Source organism: Onthophagus taurus, chromosome 3, assembly GCF_036711975.1.
Source record: "Onthophagus taurus isolate NC chromosome 3, IU_Otau_3.0, whole genome shotgun sequence".
NCBI lineage: Eukaryota > Metazoa > Arthropoda > Insecta > Coleoptera > Scarabaeidae > Onthophagus > Onthophagus taurus.
This window is the reverse complement of record NC_091968.1, coordinates 24,568,348-24,593,479: the sequence shown is the minus strand read 5'-3', so window position 1 is coordinate 24,593,479 and position 25,132 is coordinate 24,568,348. Positions and strand designations below refer to the sequence as shown.

At 30.2% G+C, this 25,132-nt stretch overlaps 1 protein-coding gene and 1 long non-coding RNA gene across 2 annotated transcripts in view; one reads left to right on the top strand and one right to left on the bottom strand.

Moving 5' to 3' along the window:
- The window catches only part of LOC111416994 (uncharacterized), a 34,521-nt gene that overhangs the window by 571 nt on the left and 8,818 nt on the right, over positions 1-25,132 (top strand). The gene's annotated exons all lie outside the window — the stretch shown is intronic.
- LOC111416992 (cadherin 88C) overlaps positions 1-25,132 on the bottom strand; it is a 33,891-nt gene that overhangs the window by 1,384 nt on the left and 7,375 nt on the right. Inside the window, exons 2-12 of the mRNA XM_071195459.1 lie at positions 22,089-22,336; positions 13,914-14,065; positions 13,173-13,859; positions 12,930-13,127; positions 12,479-12,873; positions 8,080-9,757; positions 5,037-5,194; positions 4,838-4,985; positions 4,336-4,782; positions 3,997-4,287; positions 28-264 (exon numbers count right to left, since the gene is read on the bottom strand). Of these exons, the coding sequence (XP_071051560.1) occupies positions 28-264; positions 3,997-4,287; positions 4,336-4,782; positions 4,838-4,985; positions 5,037-5,194; positions 8,080-9,757; positions 12,479-12,873; positions 12,930-13,127; positions 13,173-13,859; positions 13,914-14,065; positions 22,089-22,302 (4,605 nt within the window). The 5' untranslated portion in view covers positions 22,303-22,336. The remainder of the gene's footprint in view (positions 1-27; positions 265-3,996; positions 4,288-4,335; positions 4,783-4,837; positions 4,986-5,036; positions 5,195-8,079; positions 9,758-12,478; positions 12,874-12,929; positions 13,128-13,172; positions 13,860-13,913; positions 14,066-22,088; positions 22,337-25,132) is intronic.

Below are 25,132 nucleotides of genomic sequence, written 5' to 3'. Positions count from 1 at the left end.
TTAATTTTATCGATTGGATTTAAAAACCTGAATTTTCATGAATTTTGTGCCAAAATCAGTCGCTGTGCTAACACCACCCGTAAAAATTCTATGCAAAAATCTCGGTGGGTTGTCGTTGACGTCATCAACTCGAACGATTACTTTTAAAATCGTTGGATCGTCGTTAAAAAGTTTTTGATTTTTACCTCCATTTCTACAATCTTCAGTTGCCTTAATTTTTAGGTTGTAAATTTCTCGTTTTTCTCGATCTAATTCTTTATTAACCTGCAAAAAATTTATTTTACTACTTTGACTACTACTGTTTGTAGGAATAAAATAAATACTGCTGAAAAAGACTAGATACTGTGGGCAAAAGACTAGATAAAAGTAATCGAAGCTTTGATATTACTTGCAGAAAACAACTTACTGCTTGTAGGAGCAGATACTTCTGGTAAAAGACTACTCACATTTGTAAACTCCTGAAAAAAGACTGGATATTGTTGGCAAAAGACTAGAATTGGTAATTGAAGAGTTGCTATTACTTATGGAAGACAACTTACTGCTTGTAGGAGCAGATACTGCTGGTAAAAGACTACTAATGTTTGTAGAAGTGTAAATACTGCTGAAAAAAGTCTGGATACTGCTGGCAAAATACTAGAATTGGTAATTGAAGAGTTGTTATTACTTATGGAAGACAACTTACTGCTTGTAGAAGCAGATACTGCTGGTAAAAGACTACTAATGTTTGTAGAAGTGTAAATACTGCAGAAAAAAGACTGAATAATGTTGGCAAAAGACTAGAATTGGTAATCAAAGAGTTGATATTACTTATAGAAGACAATTTACTGCTTGTAGGAACAGATACTGTTGGTAAAAGACTATTAATATTTGTAGAAGAGTAAATTCTGCTGAAAAAAGACTAGATAATGTTGGCAAAGACTAGAATTGGTAATCAAAGAGTTGATATTACTTATAGAAGACAATTTACTGCTTGTAGGAGTAGATACTGCTGGTAAAAGACTACTAATGTTTGTAGAAGAGTAAATACTGCTGAAAAAAGACTGGATAATGTTGGCAAAAGACTAGAATTGGTAATCAAAGAGTTGATATTACTTATAGCAGACAACTTACTTCTTGTAGGAGCAGATACTGCTGGTAAAAGACTACTAATGTTTGTAGAAGAGTAAATATTGCTGAAAAAAGATTGGATGATATTGGCAAAAGACTAGAATTGGTAATCAAAGAGTTGATATTACTTATAGAAGACAATTTACTGCTTGTAGGAGCAGATACTGCTGGTTAAAGACTACTAATGTTTGTAGAAGAGTAAATACTGCTGACAAAAGACTGGATAATGTTGGCAAAAGACTAGAATTGGTAATCAAAGAGTTGATATTACTTACAGAAGACAATTTACTGCTTGTAGGAACAAATACTGCCAGTAAAAGACTACTAATATTTGTAGAAGAGTAAATTCTGTTGAAGAAAGACTGGATAATGCTGGCAATAGACTAGAATTGGTAATCAAAGAGTTGATATTACTTATAGAAGACAATTTACTGCTTGTAGGAACAGATACTGTTGGTAAAAGACTACTAATATTTGTAGAAGTGTAAATTCTGCTGAAAAAGGGCTAGATAATGTTGGCAAAAGACTAGAATTGGTAATCAAAGAGTTGATATTACTTATAGAAGACAATTTACTGCTTGTAGGAGCAAATACTGCTGGTAAACGACTATTAATGTTTGTAGAGGAGCAAATACTGCTGAAAAAAGACTAGATAATGTTGGCAAAAGACTAGAAACAGGTGATCAAAGAGTTAATATTACTTATAGAAGACAACTTACTGCTTGTAAGAGCAGATACTGCTGGTAAAAAACTGCTAATGTTTGTAGAAGAGTAAATACTGCTGAAGAAAGACTGGATACTCAAATTCAAATTGTCTATTGGTGATCATATCATTACAATGATTTTCACAAGTCAAAAAAAGTACAAAATACGAATTTAAAAAAAAAAGTACATATAAAATACAAAGTGTAAGGGACATCAGAAGGGCGCGACAGATCAACAGAAATCACTGAAGTCAAAGGCCAGGAATTCCCGAATAGAATAAAAAGCTTTCGCTATCAGATAGTTTTTCATTTTGAGCTTAAATTGATTTGTATTCAAAAGTTTAACGTCATCAAGTAGAACGTTATAAAACTTTATACCAAAGTAATTGGGTCCGTTCGAGTATAGTAATTATGATATGAGTTAAAAGTCCTAAGCTGGAGAATTGGAAGTGGGCTTTCCATGTCAGGCCGGAGTCAAGATATACCTCAAGATACCTGACAGGCTCAACGCATACCTCCAAACGTCTGAGGGAGAAATTTAGAGCTTGTGTTTTAGCATCATTCATGCTTAACAATTCCATCATACGCTGCTGTAAAACGACAGCATCACTCGAAGAATTCATGACTAACTGTTGGCAAAAGACTAGAATTGGCAATCGAAGAATTGATGTTACTTACAGAATACAACTTACTGCTTGTAGTAGCAGATACTTCTTATAAAAGACTACTGACGCTTGTAGAAGAGTAAATACTGCTGAAAAAAGACTGGATACTGTTGGAAGAAGACTAGAAACAGGTAATTGAAGACTTGATATTACTTACAGAAGACAACTTACTGCTTGTAGTAGCAGATACCGTAAAGCGGGGTTACTTTGGCAGGTTTTGACGTATTTTAGTACGCTAAGCCATAAACCGCTAGGAAAATTAAAATTTTAAAAATTGCATCTTGCCTATAATTGACGGTAGATCATCCAAACATGGTATGATTGTATTAACCCATATCGGAGAAAAAAACTTCTTAAGGGGTGCCAAAGTAGGCAGAAATGTGGGGTTACTTTGGCAGTACATAAAAATCCTATTTGCGCTAAAGTAGGGGCTATTTAAAGCCTTCTTGTTTTGACTGTTTAAACTTGTTTTGAGGAGTCCTGTGTGAAATTTTAAAGCGTAAAGTTGCCGCCGTCTGACTCATATCGTCCTTAATGGCCGCCCATGCATTTTGAAGGTCACTTTCACTGTAGTTGTTGTAGGTATGCGCCTTAATTTTCTCTGATACTTTCTAGGCATTTTTACTTACTTTAGACCTGTAACAACACGGAACTACTGAAAAGAAACGGATAAAATAAAGAAATAATAATAATAAAAAAAATATATACAGGGGCATATACATAAGGGCAACCATCTTGTTGAAACCACATTTTGTAATTCGTAGATATTAACTGGCATATCTTCTAACAAAGTTAAGAGGAAATAAAAAGTAAATACAAATAACATACGAAAGTATGAATTTTTTAAATAACGCGGTTTTCGCAGAAAAACAGGCAATAATATTTTTTAGGAAAAGAAAAATGGCAAGTGTGTGTTATACCATTTTGGAATCTTGACTAAACAGGCCATCTTTTAAAATAACTTGCCAAGGGTGTTGTACTAGTCCTTTGTTTAGAAATCGTGTGTCAAACTTAATAGACAGAAATTCTTTCAACCTTAACTCAATCAAACTAATACTTTTTCTTGCAAAACTAACGACTTCTGTTGTTCGATTTGTGACTGCTATAGTAGCATGATTCATGAGGAATAGATTATTAAAAGAATCACTATTAAATTGCGAACATTTCTGACCGTAGTACCTAAAGATATGATGTACGGGAACGATTTTTAACATTTTCAAAAATATGTCTATTACCAATTAACTAAGAGACAAGAATTTTTTTCTTATTTTTTCCAGACAGGTATGGGTTGGCCTCCCACCCGGTGCCCGTTTGACGTTGAGTTTCGGGACACCTGTATATAAAGATGCGATAAACTGCCAAAGTAACCCCGTTTTACGGTACTTCTTATAAAAACGCTTGTAGAAGAGTAAATACTGTTGAAAAAAGACTGGATAAACTGGAAGAGTTGATATTACTTATAGAAGACAACTTACTGCTTGTATTAAAATTTTAATATTTCTTTATTTATTTTTTATTACCATTAATTGATGTTTCAAAGCATCCAATTTGAAAAGATCATCTTCGTTTCCTTGAACGATAAAATAACAAATCGGAGAAGGTGGCCCTTCATATTCCAACATGTCTCGGTCGATCGTTTCGGGAATTTTCCTAATTTCTAATCCGGGCGGTTTATTTTCAGTGAAATTAACGATAAATTCATCATTTAAAAATTGGGGTTGAAATAAATTTACGTTGCTAACGTAAACTGTTAAATCTAAATCCGAACTTAAAGCCGTTGGAGTTCCTAAATCGTAAGCTTCAATTCTTATCTAAAACAAAATTCGTGATTATTGTGGTTATTTCATAAATTATCTTACATCATAAATTTTTTGTTTCTCCCTGTTTAACGGCAATCTTAACTCTAAGATACCAGAGATCGGTTGTAAATCGAACGTTTTGAAATGTCCCGCCGGATCTGATTTTAATTTGTATCGAATCATCCCATTTGGGCCGATATCTTCATCTTTGGCTTGGATTTGAACTAAAGCGCTTCCCACAGTGGCGTTTTCCGGTACTTTTAACGTTGAATTGTGGGGTGGTGTGATAAAAACGGGGGCGTGATCGTTGTAATCTAATACGCAAATTTTTAAGACGTCCTCAACCATGTGTCTTGGTTGCCCCAAGTCTTGAGCTCGAAGAAATAGGCTGTAATTTCCATGTTTTCCACGTAGAGATTTCCTCGGAGTGATTTCGGCCGAGAATTCGTTAATTTGTTGTAACGCGAAGAGATCGTTATCATTCCCAGATGAGATATCCATTATAATCTTAAAAAAAATAAAATAATAATAAAATTATTTTATTAATTTATTTATTATTTACTTGTCCATTTGGTGATTCAGGATCATCTGAATCTGTGGCATGAACAATGATAATTGGGTGGCCTATCTCGTGGAATTCCGTGATGCTCGTGCAAGTTGTTGGTAAAGAAAATTGCGGTGGGTTATCGTTGACATCTAGAACTGTCACACTGACACAAACGTCAATGTCTATTTTGACGTTTTAATAAATTTTTACTTACTTAATGTGTTTAAAAGCGTTCCTACTTTCACCGGAATTAAAACCAAATTGGTAATTATCCCAAGCTTCGACCACTAAAAGGTAAGAATGTTTCGTTTCTCGATCGAGTTCTTTAGAAACTCGCAAAATTCCCGTTTCTGGTTCCAAAATGAAATCACCCTGAAAAATCGAAAATGTTTACTTAATAAGAGTACGTTGTGTTAATTAATTATCGTACGCGACGTCATCATTGCAAGTATGCAACCAAATACGCAAATCGCGTATTGTAATACCAATACTGTGATGTTGGTTGCATACCACCGCGTTATACATCACTTGACTAAGCGACATTTTATCGTTTTTAGAGATAAAAAATAATTTTTAATACTATAGATTTATTTTTTGCAAAATCTATCAATTTTTGACATTTGTGACACTTTGACATTAATCACAATTTAATATAATCTCGGAAAAATGTTACAATACTTCCTATAATACTTTTCTTTTTACAATAACACTATTTTGAATTAAATTCGACATTTATACAGTTTGTTGTTGTTGTAACTGTCATTTCATATTTTGACATTTACCAATGTTTTTCAATTTTTGAACACCTTTAGGTTTTCAACCATTACCGTTCGCAACAAACTTGATAAGATGTTTATCAACACTTTAGTAAACTTTAGTTAATTTTTGTAGAATCTGTCAACATTTGAGACATTTCTGACTTTTTGACATTTATCGATATTTCTCAATTTGTGCGAATATGTATGATTTTTCAATATTACTTGTTGGCAATAACACATTTATCAACGCTTTGTCAAGTAGTATGTTAAAAAAATTTAGTACAACCTTAATTTTTGAGATAACCTTAAAAATGTCATATTTATAGCAATATACAGCGCCATCCGGTGGAGATATCGAAAATTTTTATTAAAATAATCGATTTTAAATCACATTTTAAACAAATATTATTCGAAACATTTTGCGAAAAAACAATAATTTGAAAACCGTACTGTTCAGTGGAAAATTAAAAACATGATATTTTAAGAAATGTTGTTAATAAAAAATTTTTATAACTGAATTATAAGCAAATGTTGTTGATAAAAAATGTTGATACAAGCAATAATTATAAAGATAACATTTTTTGCTGTTTTTACTTTCAGTTGTCAATGTCAACTTTAATTTTGTTATTATATTTGTAATCTTCATAAAAAATCCTTTAAAATGAGTCCAAACTCGACATATTTAACTTTGATATTAATGGAGATACAATCACTTCCGGTTTGAAACGTCAACGTCAATTTTGACATATTTGTCATCTTCATTAAAATACCTTTAAAATGAGCCCAAACATGACGCACTTATCTCAAAAAACAAAAAAGTTGGAATAAAAAACATTAAATCCGAAGTTAGCAACAATAAAGATAGCAATTTAATTTTTAAATATTAATACCAACCTTAATTTTTTATTTTTTTTTATTATATTTTTGTTTTTGTGACAAATATTAAGACATTTTATAAAAATTAAGAATATGTCAAAATGACATTGACATTTCAAACCGGAAGTTGCTTATATCTCGAGAAATATTGGAATTAAACGTATCACGTTTGGACTCATTTTAAAGGATTTTTCACGACGATTACAAATATGTCAAAATTGACGTTGACATTCTTAACCGGAAGTTGACCTTAACTTCATTAATATTGAAGATAAATATGTCGTGTTTGTACTCATTTTAAAGGATTTTTAATGAAGATTACAAATATGTCAAAATTAAGGTTGACATTTTACACGGCTAAGAAAAAACTTTCAGGTGTTAATGTCAACTTTAATTTTATTATTATATTCGTAATCTTTATAAAATAACCTTTAAAATGAGCCCAAACATGACGCACTTATCTCAAAAAACAAAAAAGTTGGAATAAAAAACATTAAATCCGAAGTTAGCAACAATAAACATAGCAATTTAATTTTTAAATATTAATACCAACCTTAATTTTTTATTTTTTTTTATTATATTTTTGTTTTTGTGACAAATATTAAAACATTTTATAAAAATTAAGAATATGTCAAAATGACATTGACATTTCAAACCGGAAGTTGCTTATATCTCGAGAAATATTGGAATTAAACGTATCACGTTTGGACTCATTTTAAAGGATTTTTCACGACGATTACAAATATGTCAAAATTGACGTTGACATTCTTAACCGGAAGTTGACCTTAACTTCATTAATATTGAAGATAAATATGTCGTGTTTGTACTCATTTTAAAGGATTTTTAATGAAGATTACAAATATGTCAAAATTAAGGTTGACATTTTACACGGCTAAGAAAAAACTTTCAGGTGTTAATGTCAACTTTAATTTTATTATTATATTCGTAATCTTTATAAAATAACCTTTAAAATGAGCCCAAACATGACGCACTTATCTCAAAAAACAAAAAAGTTGGAATAAAAAACATTAAATCCGAAGTTAGCAACAATAAACATAGCAATTTAATTTTTAAATATTAATACCAACCTTAATTTTTTATTTTTTTTTATTATATTTTTGTTTTTGTGACAAATATTAAGACATTTTATAAAAATTAAGAATATGTCAAAATGACATTGACATTTCAAACCGGAAGTTGCTTATATCTCGAGAAATATTGGAATTAAACGTATCATGTTTGGGCTCATTTTAAAGGATTTTTCACGACGATTACAAATATGTCAAAATTGAGGTTGACATTCTTAACCGGAAGTTGACCTTAACTTCATTAATATTGAAGATAAATATGTCGTGTTTGTACTCATTTTAAAGGATTTTTAATGAAGATTACAAATATGTCAAAATTGAGGTTGACATTTTAAACCTGAAGTTAGTTATCATATAATAAAAGTTTTATAGCTGAAATTTTTCAATAGTTTGAGCCTGTCTATTCTGAGAAGTCTTATATTTTTAGAGAGATGATTTTTCTCAACATTGTTAACTTATCGCTTAGTCAAGTGATGCATAATGCGGTCCAATTAATTAACACACTGTATGTATATAAAAGAAAAAAAAAACAAACCTCCGATGATGATCGATCAAGTAAATAAGTAATTTTTCCAAATTCACCCGAATCTGAATCTCGAGCTTCGATGATGGCGATTTTTCGGTTAACCTCGGTGTCTTCCGGAACCATAAGCACTCTTGGGTCGTTTAAAAAGCACGGATTATTATCGTTTTCGTCTAAAATTTGTACAAAAATTTCGGTTCTTGCATGTCGTGGGGGATGCCCGGAATCCGTCGCTTTAACAGTTAAATTTAACCAATCGTAAACTTCCCGATCAATTCTACTCTTAACAAACAAATCCCCAGTTTTATTATTTAAACTAATCAATTTTAAAATTTCTTTCCTGGCTTCTAAATCGTAAATAATCGATTTATTTTTATCCGGATCATCGGCAATCACATTTCCGATTAAAACGCCACTTTTACTATTTTCTTGGATGCTAAATCTATAAAAAGGTTGGCGAAATTTTGGGTTATTATCATTTGCGTCTTTAATTAAAACGGTTAAAATCGCTTTCGCTATTTGTGGTCCGTTTTCGGAAGCAACATCCTCCGCTTTTATCCCCAATTTAATAATTTCCACGATTTCTCTATCGAGAATCCTATTAATACTTAAAATTCCCGTTTCTTCATCCAAAACAAAACTATTTTCGCAATCAAAATCTTCATTACTTAAATAAAAACCCCTCTCATTTTCCCCTTTACAATTTTCCCCATCCAAAATATATTTTATTTCAGGATTTGAATCAAAATCAATTGCAGATATTTTAGTGATAACACTTCCTGGCATCAAATTTTCTGGAATCTCGATAATTCCCGGATCGGATAAAATCGGAGCTTTATTATTCACGTCTAAAATGGTGATGTTGACTTGAACTTGAGTTTGAAGTTGATTATCACCGGAAGCTCCATCTAAAGCTACCACTGTTAATGAGTATTTAGTTCTTTTTGGTTCGGTTAAATCTGGATCTAAAATTGCACCTCTCGAAACAGAAATTGTTCCGGAATCCGAATTAATTGTGAATTTATCGAAAGCTCCGTCTTGAATTCGATAAAAAATGTGATTGTTTGGGTAAGATCCGTCGAAATCTTTTGCGGAAATTGTTAAAATTGTGGTTCCACCTTGAATGTTTTCTTTAATCGATGTGTTATAAAAGTTTTTTTCAAAAATTGGGGGGTAATCGTTCACGTCTTGTAAATAAATCGTTAAAGGAATCTCGCTCGATAATTTTGGAACCCCAAAATCACTTGCTTTCACTAAAAGCTTTATTAATCGAATATTTTCTGAAGAAATTCCGGGGATTTTCTCAAAATCTAACGGTTCTTTTGGGGTGATTATCCCATATAACGAGTGGATTGTAAAATTATTTGCGTATTCCCCAAGAAGAAGGTACTCAACTAAGCTGTTGTTGGTTCCTGTTAAATCTGCATCTCTCGCTTCAACTTTTAAAGGCTTCTCAAAATCGTTTCGATTTTCCAATAAGCGAGCTTCATACAAACTTTGAGTAAAAATTGGGGGGTTATCGTTTAAATCCTCAATGTTTACGATTAATTGGACGGTATTTCTGTTACCATTTCCGAGATTATCTCGAGCTTCCACAGTTAGATAATGTCTTTGAATTTGTTCCCGATCAAAATTTGGACCACCAGGTTGTTTTACTGTTATTATTCCTGTTGTTGGATGAAGATATAACCTAGAAATACAGAATTTAAATAAGTTATTGAAAGTGATTATAGATGGCGCTTTTGCAAAATATCCTTCCATAACCAAAAAAATTCTACAAAATTTAATATACCATTATCAAAGCAAGAATTTACCCGGCGTGTGGGGTGAATGTAAATAATGTTTTAAAATTTATAGAAATCGAAATTCGCCTTTCGTAGTGGTGAATTCGAGCAATATAAGATAAAAGAAAACTGTTTTACTTGGATAGGAACCGGATTGGACTTATTCGATTGGATATCTCTTTGGTAAATCATTAAATGATTTCTTCTTAGATTTTTTGGCGACTTTAACTTCATTATTACATAGTTTTTGTTGACTAAGCTCTCATTTTTTACATCTGGATAATAAAAATGGGTATCAAACTTGTATTTTGCGTTAATAGATGGCGCCACTTAGTAACTGTCAATGATAAAAGCTAAAAAGTTGAGAGCGGTTAAAAAGTAGTGCTTTAAAGTTTCAAATACATTTTCGCCCATTAAAACTAGTTAATTAATTAAGTTAAAATGAACAAAATCTCCAGAAAGTTGTAATAATGAAGTGGTTAAATAAGATCAGTGATTGGTAACATCTAGTAATGAATTAAATCTCAAGGAGAATTAAGCGTTTTATGGAGCATTATTTTGAATAATCTTTTTTATGGTAATATTACGTAAGTTTATCAATTTCTATTGATTTTAATAAAGTTTAGGTAAGAAAAACTAAAAATAAAATGTGTAGGTTAGTTCAATTTAAATCCAAGAGATGGCGCAAGTTCGAAAGAATTAAAATAAAATTATGAAAAATTAAGTATTTTATAGAGAATTATTACAAATAATCTTTTTTATGGCAATATCACTTAACTTTATCAATTTTTATTGAATTTATTAAAGTTTAGGTAAGAAAAGTTAAAGATAAAATGTGTTAGTTCAATTCAAATTTAAGAGATGGCGCAAGTGCGATAGAATTAAAATAAAATTATTTTAATTATCTAACGTAATAGAATTTATAATAGATTTTTTTATTTTAACTAATTGAATTAATTAATATTACGTAAGTTTATCAATTTCTATTCAATTTATTAAAGTTTAAGTACGAAAAACTAAAATAAAATTTGTGGGTTAGTTCAATTTAAATCTAAGAGATGGCGCAAGTGTGATGAATAAAATAAAATTATGGAAAATTAAGTGTTTTATGGAGAATTATTACGAATAAGCTTTTTTATGGCAATATTACGTAAGTTTATCAATTTCTATTGATTTTAATAAAGTTTAGGTAAGAAAAACTAAAAATAAAATGTGTAGGTTAGTTCAATTTAAATCCAAGAGATGGCGCTGTACTACCGTTCTGTGTCAGAAAGGATCGTGTATCGAATTGGACTTATTCTAATCTTTACTAAATCATTAAATGACGATCGATTTCATCTTAGATTTTTTGGCGACTTTAACTTCATTATTACATCGTTTTTATTGACTAAGCTCTCATCTTTTACATCTGGATAATAAAAATAGGTATCAAACTTGTCGGATTTCGCGTGAATAGATGGCGCTACTTAGTAACTGTCAACGACAAAAGCTAAAAAGTTGAGAAAAGTTAAGAAGTGGCGTTTTAAAGTTTCGAATACATTTTCGCCCATTAAAACTAGTTAATTAATTAAGTTAAAATGAACAAAATCCCCAGAAAGTTGTAATAATGAAGTGCTTAAATAAGATCAGTGAATGGCAACATCTAATAATGAATTGAATCTCAAAGAAAGTTTTGTATTTTATGGAGCATTATTATAAATAATCTCTTTTATGGTAATATTACGTAAGTTTATCAATTTCTATTCAATTTATTAAAGTTTAAGTAAGAAAAACTAAAAATAAAATGTGTAGGCTATTTCAATTTAAATCCAAGAGATGGCGCTATACTACTGTTCTGTGTCAGAAAGGTTCGTGTATCGAATTGGACTTATTCTAATCTTTACTAAATCATTAAATGACGATCGATTTCATCTTACAATTAAATTTTTTGGCGACTTTATCTTCATTATTACACCGTTTCTATTGACTAAACTCTTATCTTTTACATCTGAATAATAAAAATAGGTATCAAACTTGTCGGATTTCGCGTTAATAGATGGCGTCACTTAGTAACTGTCAACGACAAAAGCTAAAAAGTTGAGAAAAGTTAAGAAGTGGTGTTTTAAAGTTTCGGGTACATTTTCGTCCATTAAAACTAGTTAATTAATTAAGTTAAAATGAACAAAATCTCCAGAAAGTTGTAATAATGAAGTGGTTAAATAAGATCGGTGATTGGTAACATCTAGTAATGAATTAAATCTCAAGGAGAATTAAGCGTTTTATGGAGCATTATTTCGAATAATCTTTTTTATGGTAATATCACGTAAGTTTATCAATTTTTATTGAATTTATTAAAGTTTAGGTAAGAAAAACTAAAAATAAAATGTGTAAGTTAGTTCAATTCAAATCTAAGAGATGGCGCAAGTGCGATAGAATTAAAATAAAATTATTTTAATTATTTAACGTAATAGCATTTATATTAAATTTTTTTAAATTTTAACTAATTGAATTAATTGAATAACGTTCTTAACCAAAATCTTTCTTAATTTTTAATTCTTTTAATTAAAAAAAAGATTTAATTTAAAATTCATAGATGTCGTTAAAACACAAACGTCAACGTCAATTATTTTAGTGAATATGAATCTTACAAATTTTCGATGCTTCCAGATAAATTCGTGTATCGAACCCCTTTAGTGCCATAATTTCCGCTATCTCCATCTAAAGCTTGAACCCAAGCGACGGTTGTTCCAATTTCGCAGTTTTCCTGGACAGAAACTTCGTAAGAACTTTTTACGAATTCAGGGTAATTATCGTTGCGGTCCAAAATCGTCACTTTAACGGGAACCTCGGAATATTTGGGTTTGTATTTAACGATTTCCTTTGCGATTATTGTAAAATTAATTTCTTTAATTTGTTCGTAGTCTAAAATGGTTGGATCTTTTATTCGGATCATAAACGTTGCTTCGTTGGTTACTTTATTTGGAGTTATTTCGAAAATTGTTTCGGCCCCTTTTAGAAATAAATTAAAGGTTCCGTTATTACCCTAAAAGAAAAAACGATTATCCTTAAAATCGTTTTAGTTTTTTGATTCAAATTTACCTGGTCGTAATCGTAAACTTCAGGGATTCCTTTTTCTAAGAAAGTTACTGGAGTGTTTGTTGGCGAATTTTCGGGAATTTCGCAATTATATTTTTTGCTTCTAAACGTTGGGGTTTCATCGTTTAAATCGGAGATTATTATCGTAACTTCTGTTTGAGTTGAAGGCGCTGGTTTTAATTTGCTCCCAATTTCTGTTGCCTAAAAAATATTAATGAGATTTGAATTATAAGGCGAAAAACTTACAGTTATCTGTAAAATATGAGCTGCTGATGTTGAATGATACGCTTCCCTATCTAAAATTTTATTCGTAAAAATGATTCCAGTCATTTTTTCAATTTCAAATAATTGAAATTTAGTTTCTGTTAATTTTCCGATACTATAACCGATTGAATTGTTGATTCCTCGATCCCCATCGATTGCTTTTACTTGCATAACCGCGGTTCCAATCGGAACCCCCTCGGAAATTCTCGCCACCGGAAGTACCCTAACAAATTCGGGTGGGCGATCATCAACATCTTCAACTTTAATAACAACAGCCGCCGTTCCGGTATTAATTCGACCTTGTTTCGCTCGATCAATCGCTAAAACTTTAACTTGATGCAAAGTTTGTCGTTCGTAATCCAAAGAGCCGATTAATTTGATGATTCCTTTCCCCATACTGGTGGCGATTGAAAATAAATTTTCGTCTGATTGTTGTAAATAATAAACGACTTGACCGTAAGCTCCTTCATCCGCATCGGTAGCTTCTAAAGTTGTTACCATACCCGGTTTTGAGTCTTCGCGGAGTGTTATTGAGGGTTGATACGGTTTGAAAATTGGAACATTGTCGTTAACATCTTCAACGAGGATCAATAGACTTTGAGTGATGAAGTTATTCGAGCCAAGTTTTCCATCCGTTAAAGTTAAAACTAAAGCGTATTCATCGCGTGTCTAAAAATTAATTTATAAAAACGTTTTTTTCGAAGCGATTTTAAATATAATTACTTCTCTATCTAATTCTTGATCTAAAATAATGTTAGCTTCGTTATCTGAGATATTTTCGATTCGGATGACTTCGCTTCCGGATTGAAATCGAATTCCAAATTTTAAACGATCGTTATCGGGGTCTTCTCCTTGTAATTTATGGATTATTGTTCCTTGAAAAAAAAATTATAACCAAATTTAAATTTTTACGTCAAATTTTATACTTAAATGTCAAATTTAGTTTTTTTAATTATTTCGTTGTTACCCAACCTGGTTGTCATGGAGATTTCTTTAATTTCAACTTGACGTTTATGAAAATATAACCTCAAATTTAAATTTTAACGTCAATTTTATATTTGAATGTCAAACTCCAAAACCTCACCGGAAGAAGATAGAATAGAATATATTTGAATCTCAAATTTAGTTTTTTTAATTATTTCGTTGTTACCTACCCTGGTTGTCATGGAGATTTCTTTAATTTCAACTTGACGTTTATGAAAATATAACCTCAAATTTAAATTTTAACGTCAAATTTTATACTTACAAGGGGACCACCAGACGTGTGACCCTCCGATTTTGAAAAAATTTGGTGTAAGGGTAGGAAATTATATTTAAACCTTATTGGTGAAGTACTATTATTAGACGCCTAGGCATTTTGGAGAAAATAAATTTTAAAAATTTTGAAATTTTAAGTTTCGTGAAGTGCGTCTAGTCAACCCTATTGGTTTTACGCTCGTGGCAACAGGTCCGGCAGCTGAGCTAGTTAAGGCGCTAGTTACAGACTGGATGCCCCGAGTTCGCGCCTCGGTAACGGCGTTTTTTTTTTTTTTAATTATAAATTTATTTTTACGTTAAGTCGTAATATGGTAAAGTACTGTGAGGTAATATAACACAAAAAACCTTTTTTCTACACCCACATGTATATGTATATGTTCTGTTTTCTGCACAATTGACATAACAAATTACTTTTGAGAAATACTACGAAAAACACGCATTCTTTGTGTAAATACCAAGAGTAAACATATAAGAGTTAAGGAAAGTACAGAAATATATATATATATATATATATATATATATATATATATATATATATATATTCAAGAACCCTTCTACCATTTAATGGTATAGGGTATCACAAATTTATAAAAAAGACATTTTATTTATACTCACATCAATGTGGCAGGTAAGCAATTGTTAGGGTGATATACATCATAAAAACATTGAAAACATAAATTTTCGTAGCACACTGCGCACCTTAATAGAGCAGGGTTTTTACAAGAGCACGGTTTTTTTAGAACATTAGAATTAAAGCATACTTCATTCACATTTAAAAAGACCTCTCTATCATCAGTTAGTTTTGATGCAAACCAAGCATATCTTAACATATTGTTAAAAACAGATGCTGACAACTGATGATGTACAAGAGAGTGAATTTTTATACAATCTTCTCTCCCCGAAATTTCTCGCTTTCTTTCTATCAAAGCGGAACAATTTTGAAGCCGTTTGATGAAGTTCTTAACTTGTCTATAAAAATAAACGTCACAAGGTTGGCAGAGGGGAGTACATCTTGCAGGAATCACTTTTAACGTACAACTTGAATGGTGATTATCGTCCTTAAAAATGTCATCATATAAGGATGGATTTGTTTGGCCTCCCCAGGAATCAATTATTAATAAAAACTTTTCATTTTCTACATAGGGCAACAAAACTTGCGTTAAATAATGTTTATATAAAGAAGTTGTTAATTTTCCCGACTTCGAGCTGGTAACAATAACATTTTTATATTTTTCCATACAAGTATTGACGTCTTTCTGCACTCGAGGGCCAAAATCACCTGTACACTCTTGCAAACACACAAACACAAGCGGAATTAATTTTCCTGATAGTGTAATGCTATACTGGGCTGTATAGGTGTGTGTGATTTTGTTGATGTTTCCTTTACGAACAAAAACCGCCTTTGAACCCTTCTCGTGCAAACATCTATCATATGTCGATTGATATTGACAGCCTAAATAAGAAGTAATATAATTTATTAAACCGGTACTACAGTTTAAACTTCTTCATATTCAATAGTAAAATTAATTGTAAGTAAAATAGACTTGTAACTCACCGGTTTGATCCGTATTTATAATTCTGTCAGGATGAAAAAAAGGTATCAATTCCCGACATTGTTTTCGAAATTGCTCCGCTGCTGCCAAAGTTTGTTCTATACTACTATACTCCTTTGCACTTACATATTTCGTAATCTTCCTCTGGCGAATTCGATGCTTCTGTTTAAATCGCAACACCCAACTTTCAGAAGCTTTAAAATTAAAATCTTCAAATTGACTTGCAGCTGCCAATGCCCATTGCTGAAGATTTCTAGTTGTCACCTGTAATGACTGTTCCCTGCTATCCAAAAATCTATCGTACGTCCACGTGTCGATAATATTGTATTTATCAATTGTTGTTCCGCCTTTTCTAACGTCTTCTGCCCAGCGTTGCAAGTACGTTAAGCTTTTTAAGCGGCCGGAGCCTTTAGTCTGAAGACTTTTTAGAGTCCAATTGGGATGCTGTCTTGCCAAATTTACTACTTTTATTTTAGATTCCAAAGAGATGTATTCAACTTCTTTTCTTTTTTTCTCCTCAGGAACATATTCGGCAGGATCGCCACTTTTAACTTCCTCATAGGCATTTTCCGAGTCGCTTTCTTCTTGCGAAATTAGTTCCTCCACTTCGATAAACTTCTTCTCACCAATCATTTCGAGAACGATGTCATACATTTTTTTTCCCATTGCCATAGATGTATAACTAATTTCTTCAGGTCGTTCTGCAGAAACGAGACCACCTTGCTCCAGAAGAATATCCAAAAACATCACAGCACCTTTCAACTCTTTCTTTGATTTGTTACTATAGATAGAATTAGATTCACAAACAGAAGCACCACTACTTCCTACAAATTGTAAATTCGCTTGCGTTTCCATTTTTCTAAACGTCGAACTAATTGTTATGCAACTAACAGTAAAGTGACAATTATTTTGACAGGTTTTGACATTTTTAAAAACAAGTGAGTACTAATTGTAAATGTGAAATTTGATTGGTTAATTTTATTTCATATCCATTCTATGAATATGACTGATATTGCCTACATATTCCCCTATAATATGTAATTAAGGAATTGATACTTCTTTTTCATCCTGACAGAGTTATAAATACGGATCAAACCGGCCAGTTACAAGTTTATTTTACTTACAATTAATTTTACTATCGATTATGAAGAAGTTTAAATTGTAGTACCGGTTTAATAAATTATATTATTTCTTATTTAGGCTGTCAATATCAATCGACATATGATAGATGTTTGCACGAGAAGGGCTCAAAGGCGGTTTTTGTTCGTAAAGGAAACATCAACAAAATCACACACACCTATACAGCCCAGTATAGCATTACACTATCAGGAAAATTAATTCCGCTTGTGTTTGTGTGTTTGCAAGAGTGTACAGGTGATTTTGGCCCTCGAGTGCAGAAAGACGTCAATACTTGTATGAAAAAATATAAAAATGTTATTGTTACCAGCTCGAAGTCGGGAAAATTAACAACTCCTTTATATAAACATTATTAACGCAAGTTTTGTTGCCCTATGTAGAAAAAGAAAAGTTTTTATTGATAATTGATTCCTGGGGAGGCCAAACAAATCCATCCTTATATGATGACATTTTTAAGGACGATAATCACCATTCAATTTGTACGTTAAAAGTGATTCCTGCAAGATGTACTCCCCTCTGCCAACCTTGTGATGTTTATTTTTATAGACAAGTTAAGAACTTCATCAAACGGCTTCAAAATTGTTCCGCTTTGATAGAAAGAAAGCGAGAAATTTCGGGGAGAGAAGATTGTATAAAAATTCACTCTCTTGTACATCATCAGTTGTCAGCATCTGTTTTTAACAATATGTTAAGGTATGCTTGGTTTGCATCAAAACTAACTGATGATAGAGAGGTCTTTTTATATGTGAATGAAGTGTGCTTTAATTCTAATGTTCTAAAAAAACCGTGCTCTTGTAAAAACCCTACTCTATTAAGGTGCGCAGTGTGCTACGAAAATTTATGTTTTCAATGTTTTTATGATATATATCACCCTAACAATTGCTTACCTGCCACATTGATGTGAGTATAAATAAAATGTCTTTTTTATAAATTTGTGATGCCCTATACCATTAAATGGTAGAAGGGTTCTTGAATATATATATATATATATATATATATATATATATATATATATATATATATATATATTTCTGTACTTTCCTTAACTCTTATATGTTTACTCTTGGTATTTACACAAAGAATGCGTGTTTTTCGTAGTATTTCTCAAAAGTAATTTGTTATGTCAATTGTGCAGAAAACAGAACATATACATGTGGGTGTAGAAAAAAGGTTTTTTGTGTTATATTACCTCACAGTACTTTACCATATTACGACTTAACGTAAAAATAAATTTATAATTAAAAAAAAAAAAAACGCCGTTACCGAGGCGCGAACTCGGGGCATCCAGTCTGTAACTAGCGCCTTAACTAGCTCAGCTGCCGGACCTGTTGCCACGAGCGTAAAACCAATAGGGTTGACTAGACGCACTTCACGAAACTTAAAATTTCAAAATTTTTAAAATTTATTTTCTCCAAAATGACTAGGCGTCTAATAATAGTACTTCACCAATAAGGTTTAAATATAATTTCCTACCCTTACACCGAATTTTTTCAAAATCGGAGGGTCACACGTCTGGTGGTCCCCTTGTTAAATATCAAATTTAGTATTTTTAATTATTTCGTTGTTACCCAACCTGGTTGTCATGGAGATTTCTTTAATTTCAACTTGACGTTTATGAAAACATAACCTCAAATTTAAATTTTAACGTCAATTTTCATGTTTAAATATCAAATTTAGTTTTTTCATTATTTCATTGTTACCTAACCTGGTTGTCATGGAGATTTCTTTAATTTTAACTTGACGTTTATGAAAATATAACCTCAAATTTAAATTTTTACGTCAAATTTTATATTTAAATGTCAAATATAGCTTTTTAATTGTTTCGTTGTTACCCAACCTGGTTGTCATGGAGATTTCTTTAATTTTAACTTGACGTTTATGAAAATATAACCTCAAATTTAAATTTTAACGTCAAATTTTATACTTGAATGTCAAATTTAGTTTTCTTAATTATTTCGTTGTTACCCAACCTGGTTGTCATGGAGATTTCTTTAATTTCAACTTGACGTTTATGAAAATATAACCTCAAATTTAAATTTTAACGTCAAATTCCATACTTGGATGTCAAATTTAGTTTTTTTAATTATTTCGTAGTTACCTAACCTGGTTGTCATAGAGATTTCTTTAATTTCAACTTGACGTTTATGAAAATATAACCTCAAATTTAAATTTTAACGTCAAATTTTATACTTGAATGTCAAATTTCGTTTTTTTAATTATTTCGTTGTTACCCAACCTGGTTGTCATGGAGATTTCTTTAATTTCAACTTGACGTTTATGAAAATATAACCTCAAATTTAAATTTTAACGTCAAATTTCATACTTGAATGTCAAATTTAGTTTTTTTAATTATTTCGTTGTTAGCCAACCTGGTTGTCATAGAGACTTCCTTAATTTCAACTTGACGTTTATGAAAATATAACCTCAAATTTAAATTTTTACGTCAAATTTTATATTTAAATGTCAAATATAGCTTTTTAATTGTTTTGTTGTTACCCAACCTGGTTGTCATGGAGATTTCTTTAATTTCAACTTGACGTTTATGAAAATATAACCTCAAATTTAAATTTTAACGTCAAATTTTATACTTGAATGTCAAATTGAGTTTTTTTAATTATTTCGTTATTACCCAACCTGGTTGTCATGGAGATTTCTTTAATTTCAACTTGACGTTTATGAAAATATAACCTCAAATTTAAATTTTAACGTCAAATTTTATACTTGAATGTCAAATTTAGTTTTTTAATTATTTCGCTATTACCTAACCTGGTTGTCATGGAGATTTCTTTAATTTCAACTTGACGTTTATGAAAATATAACCTCAAATTTAAATTTTAACGTCAAATTTCATACTTGAATGTCACATTTAGTATTTTTAATTATTTCATTGTTACCTAACCTGGTTGTCATGGAGATTTCTTTAATTTCAACTTGACGTTTATGAAAAATAACCTCAAATTTAAATTTTAACTTCAAATTTCATGCTTGAATGTCAAATTTAGTTTTTTTAATTATTTCGGTGTTACCTAACCTGGTTGTCATGGAGATTTCTTTAATTTCAAATTGACGTTTATGAAAATATAACCTCAAATATAACATATTCACTGTTAAAAACGCATATACAACATGGAAAAGTTGTTCAAAGTGATTAAAAACTAATTGGTAATAAACCAAAATTTGTCTAAAAGTGTCAAAATTATTCCAAAGGTATTACAAATCGTTCAAAATTACTGAAAACTAATTTGGTGTTATTGAAAACTTGTCTAAATTATTGAGAACTGCTTCCTTACCATTCTAAGTTGTTGAAAACCATTAAAAACTGGATCTAAAGTTGTTCAAAAGACGTTTACAACTTGAAAATGTTGCTCAAAGTGATTAAGAACGCATTGGTAATAATTTAAAACTTGTCTAAATGTTTCAAAATTGCTCCAAAGCTTTAAAAGTGATTCAAAATTACTAAAAACTAATTTGGCGTTATTGAAAACTTGTCTAAACGATTAGGAATTGGTTAATAACCGTATCAAATTGTTCAAAACGATTAAAAACTGAATTTAAAGTTGTTCAAAACACATTTACAAAATAGAAAAATTGTTCAAAATGATTAAAAACAAATTGGTAATCAACCTAAACATGTCTAAATGTTTTAAAATTGCTCCAAAGCTTTAAAAGTGATTCAAAATTACTAAAAACTAATTTGGCGTTATTGAAAACTTGTCTAAACGATTAGGAATTGGTTAATAACCGTATCAAATTGTTCAAAACGATTAAAAACTGAATTTAAAGTTGTTCAAAACACATTTACCAAATAGAAAAATTGTTCAAAATGATTAAAAACAAATTGGTAGTCAACCTAAACTTGTCTAAATGTTTTAAAATTGCTCCAAAGCGATTATAAGTTGTTCAAAATTATTGAAAACTAATTTAGGCTTATTGAAAACTTGTCTAAATGATTGGGAACAGATTCATCACGGCTAAAAGTTGTTCAAAAGTATCAAAAACGACATCTAATACTGTTCAAAACTAATATACAACATGGAAAAGTTGTTCAAAGTGATTAAAAGCTAATTGGTAATCAACCAAAACTTGTCTAAATGTGTTAAAATTACTCCAAAGGTATTATAAGTCGTTCAAAATTACTGAAAATTAATATGGCGTTATTGAAAACTTGTCTAAACGATTAGAAATTGGTTAATAACCGTATCAAGTTGTTCAAAACGATTAAAAACTGAATTTAATGTTGTTCAAAACACATTTACAAAATAGAAAAATTGTTCCAAATGATTAAAAACAAATTGGTAATCAACCTAAACATGTCTAACTGTTTTAAAATTGCTCCAATGCGATTATAAGTTGTTCAAAATTATTGGAAACTAATTTGGGCTTATTGAAAACTTGTCTACATTATTGAGAACTGCTTCCTTACCATTCTAACTTGTTGAAAACCATTAAAAACTGCATCTAAAGTTGTTCAAAAGACGTTTACAACTTGAAAATGTTGCTCAAAGTGATTAAGAACGCATTGATAATAATTTAAAACTTGTCTAAATGTTTTAAAATTACTCCAAAGCTATTACAAGTGATTCAAAATCACTAAAAGCTAATTTGGTGTTATTGAAAACTTGTCTAAATGATTGAGAATTGGTTAATAATCATATCAAGTTGTTCAAAACGATTAAAAGCCGAATTTAAAGTTGTTCAAAATTGTGCAAAATGATTAAAAACAAATTGGTAATCAACCTAAACATGTCTAAATGTTTTAAAATTGCTCCAAAGCGATTATAAGTTGTTCAAAATTATTGAAAACTAATTTGGGCTTATTGAAACCTTGTCTAAAAATTTAAAAATGAGGTTATGTTCTAGATTCAAATTGTATTTGGTCAATTTAAATTGGCTTAGAGAATTGTTAATGGATTAGTTATGGGAGAAAAAAGTTTGATGTAAAAAAAATTACCTATCGGTGTTTCGTATCCTTCTTTTAATCTCAATACGATTTCCGGTTGTCCATCCGTTAGAAATCTTGGCGGTCTGTTACACTTACACTCATTAACAATTAGAAATAAAAGAAAAATCACAAAAACTTGGTTGCACAGTTTTAAACGCACCCTGTTTAAGTTAAAACTCATTGTCCTTTTAAACATTAACACTTTTCTTTCATTGTTCAACATTGTTTGATTATATTTTCTGGATTTTATGCAGCAACTGTAAAATGAAAACTAGATCTATTTGCGGTTTGAAATAAAGACCAGTTTAGAAACTGTAAGTGTAATAAAATGCGAGAAAAAGATTGGTTTAAATCAGCTGTTTTGTAAGAAGGTGTAACTCACACACGCAATAAAATGCAATCTTTTCGAATTCGAAATAAAGGGAAAGTGAAAACGTTACAAAATTAATTAATTTTTTTCGATTTAAATGTTTTGAAATGAACTTTTTAAAGTTTTTGTTGAACTTCCTTCCTGCTTACAACCGGAGCGTATTTTTGTCATTGACCTCAAAGTTTCATTGCCGAAGCGAGTTCACGAGCTCGCTTTTTCCACGGTTTCTGCTCTTTACATGATTGTCACTTAAAAAAGTTTTGTATTCTCTTTGTTCTTCGTGGTCTATTTCTTTTCTAATATTTAATGATGAAAACTTAATGTTCTAATTAGGTTCTCGTTTTGAGAGAAGAATTTGAGTTTTTTTTCGTGGTTAACCAGAAAATCATAGAGTGTAACATGCAAAACGTTTTTGTACCGTTTCCACGAAAAAAAATCGTTCTTAACCAATTTCGAGAGTAATTAGTGCAAAAACAATTAACCTCGCGCATCTCAAATTATTTTAACGGTTATTATTATTATTACTAATTTGACGTTAAAGCTCCGCACCCAAATAATCTTCTCCTTTATTATCATTTAGCATCATTACAATTTTTATAGCCGCTGTTTTTAGGTTTAGATGTCATCGTTCAAAATGGAAAGCTGAGTGATCTAAATTTTCATAAAATTTCAATTTCCGGTATTTTAAAATGATTAAATTAAATTAAACTAAACATTCTTGGAGCTGTTTTTCCTCTTTTTCTTTCATTTCAATGTGCTGACTTAGAAACTAAATCAACTCTTCCTAGAAAGTCTTCGAGAAATCCTTATCTAGTGAAATTGTGATTCTAACAAAAGAAAACAAAATCGATAATAATTGGAATAGAATTACACTTGACTAAGCGACAAATGAACAATGTTGAGAAATCTCTCTAAAAAAACACGTTAAAAATAAAAAAAAGTGCGGAAAAGTGACTAAACTTCAGTTATAAAACTTCTATTATATGATAACTAACTTCAGGTTTAAAATGTCAACCTCAATTTTGACATATTTGTAATCTTCATTAAAAATCCTTTAAAATGAGTACAAACACGACATATTTATCTTCAATATTAATGAAGTTATGGTCAACTTCCGGTTAAGAATGTCAACGTCAATTTTGACATATTTGTAATCGCCGTGAAAAATCCTTTAAAATGAGCCCAAACATGATACGTTTAATTCCAATATTAGTCGAGATAAAAGCAACTTCCGGTTTGAAATGTCAATGTCATTCTGACATATTCTTCATTTTTATAAAATGTCTTAATATTTGTCACAAAAACAAAAGAATAATAAAAAAAAGAAATATTAAGGTTGGTATTAATATTTAAAAATTAAATTGCTATCTTCATTGCTGCTAACTTCGGGTTTGATGTTTTTTATTCTAACTTTTTTGTTTTTTGAGATAAGTGCGTTATGTTTGGACTCATTTTAAAGGTTATTTTATAAACATTAAGAATATAATAACAAAATTAAAGTTGACATTAACACCTGAAAGTTTTTTCTTAGCAGTGTAAAATGTCAACCTCAATTTTGACATATTTGTAATCTTCGTTAAAAATCCTTTAAAACGAGTACAAACACGACATATTTATCTTCAATATTAATGAAGTTATGGTCAACTTCCGGTTAAGAATGTCAACGTCAATTTTGACATATTTGTAATCGTCATGAAATATCCTTTAAAATGAGTCCAAATATGATACGTTTAATTCCAATATTACACGAGATATAAACAACTTCCGGTTTGAAATGTCAATGTCATTTTGACATATTTTTAATTTTTATAAAATGTCTTGTCACAAAAACAAAAATATAATTAAAAAAAATCAATAATTAAGGTTGGTATTAATATTTTAAAATTAAGTTGCTATCTTGACTGTTGCTAACTTCGGGTTTAATGTTTTTTATTCTAACTTTTTTGTTTTTTGAGATAAGTGCATCATGTTTGGACTCATTTTAAAGGTTATTTTATTAAGATTACGAATATAATAATAAAATTAAAGTTGACATTAACACCTAAAATTTTTTTCTTAGCAGGGTAAAATGTCAACCTCAATTTTGACATATTTGTAATCTTCGTTAAAAATCCTTTAAAATGAGTACAAACACGACATATTTATCTTCAATATTAATGAAGTTATGGTCAACTTCCGGTTAAGAATGTCAACGTCAATTTTGACATATTTGTAATCGCCGTGAAAAATCCTTTAAAATGAGTCCAAACACGATACGTTTAATTCCAATATTACTCGAGATATAAGCAACTTCCGGTTTGAAATGTCAATGTCATTTTGACATATTCTTAATTTTTATAAAATGTCTTAATATTTGTTACAAAAACATAAATATAATAAAAAAAAAATCAAAAATTAAGGTTGGTATTAATATTTAAAAATTAAATTACTATCTTCATCGTTGCTAACTTCGGGTTTAATGTTTTTTATTCTAACTTTTTTGTTTTTTGAGATAAGTGCGTCATGTTTGGACTCATTTTAAAGGTTTTTTAATGAAGATGACAAATATGTCAAAATGGACGTTGACGTTTCAAACCGGAAGTGATTGTATCTCCATTAATATCAAAGTTAAATATGTCGAGTTTGGACTCATTTTAAAGCATTTGTTATGAAGATTACGAATATAATAATAAAATTAAAGTTG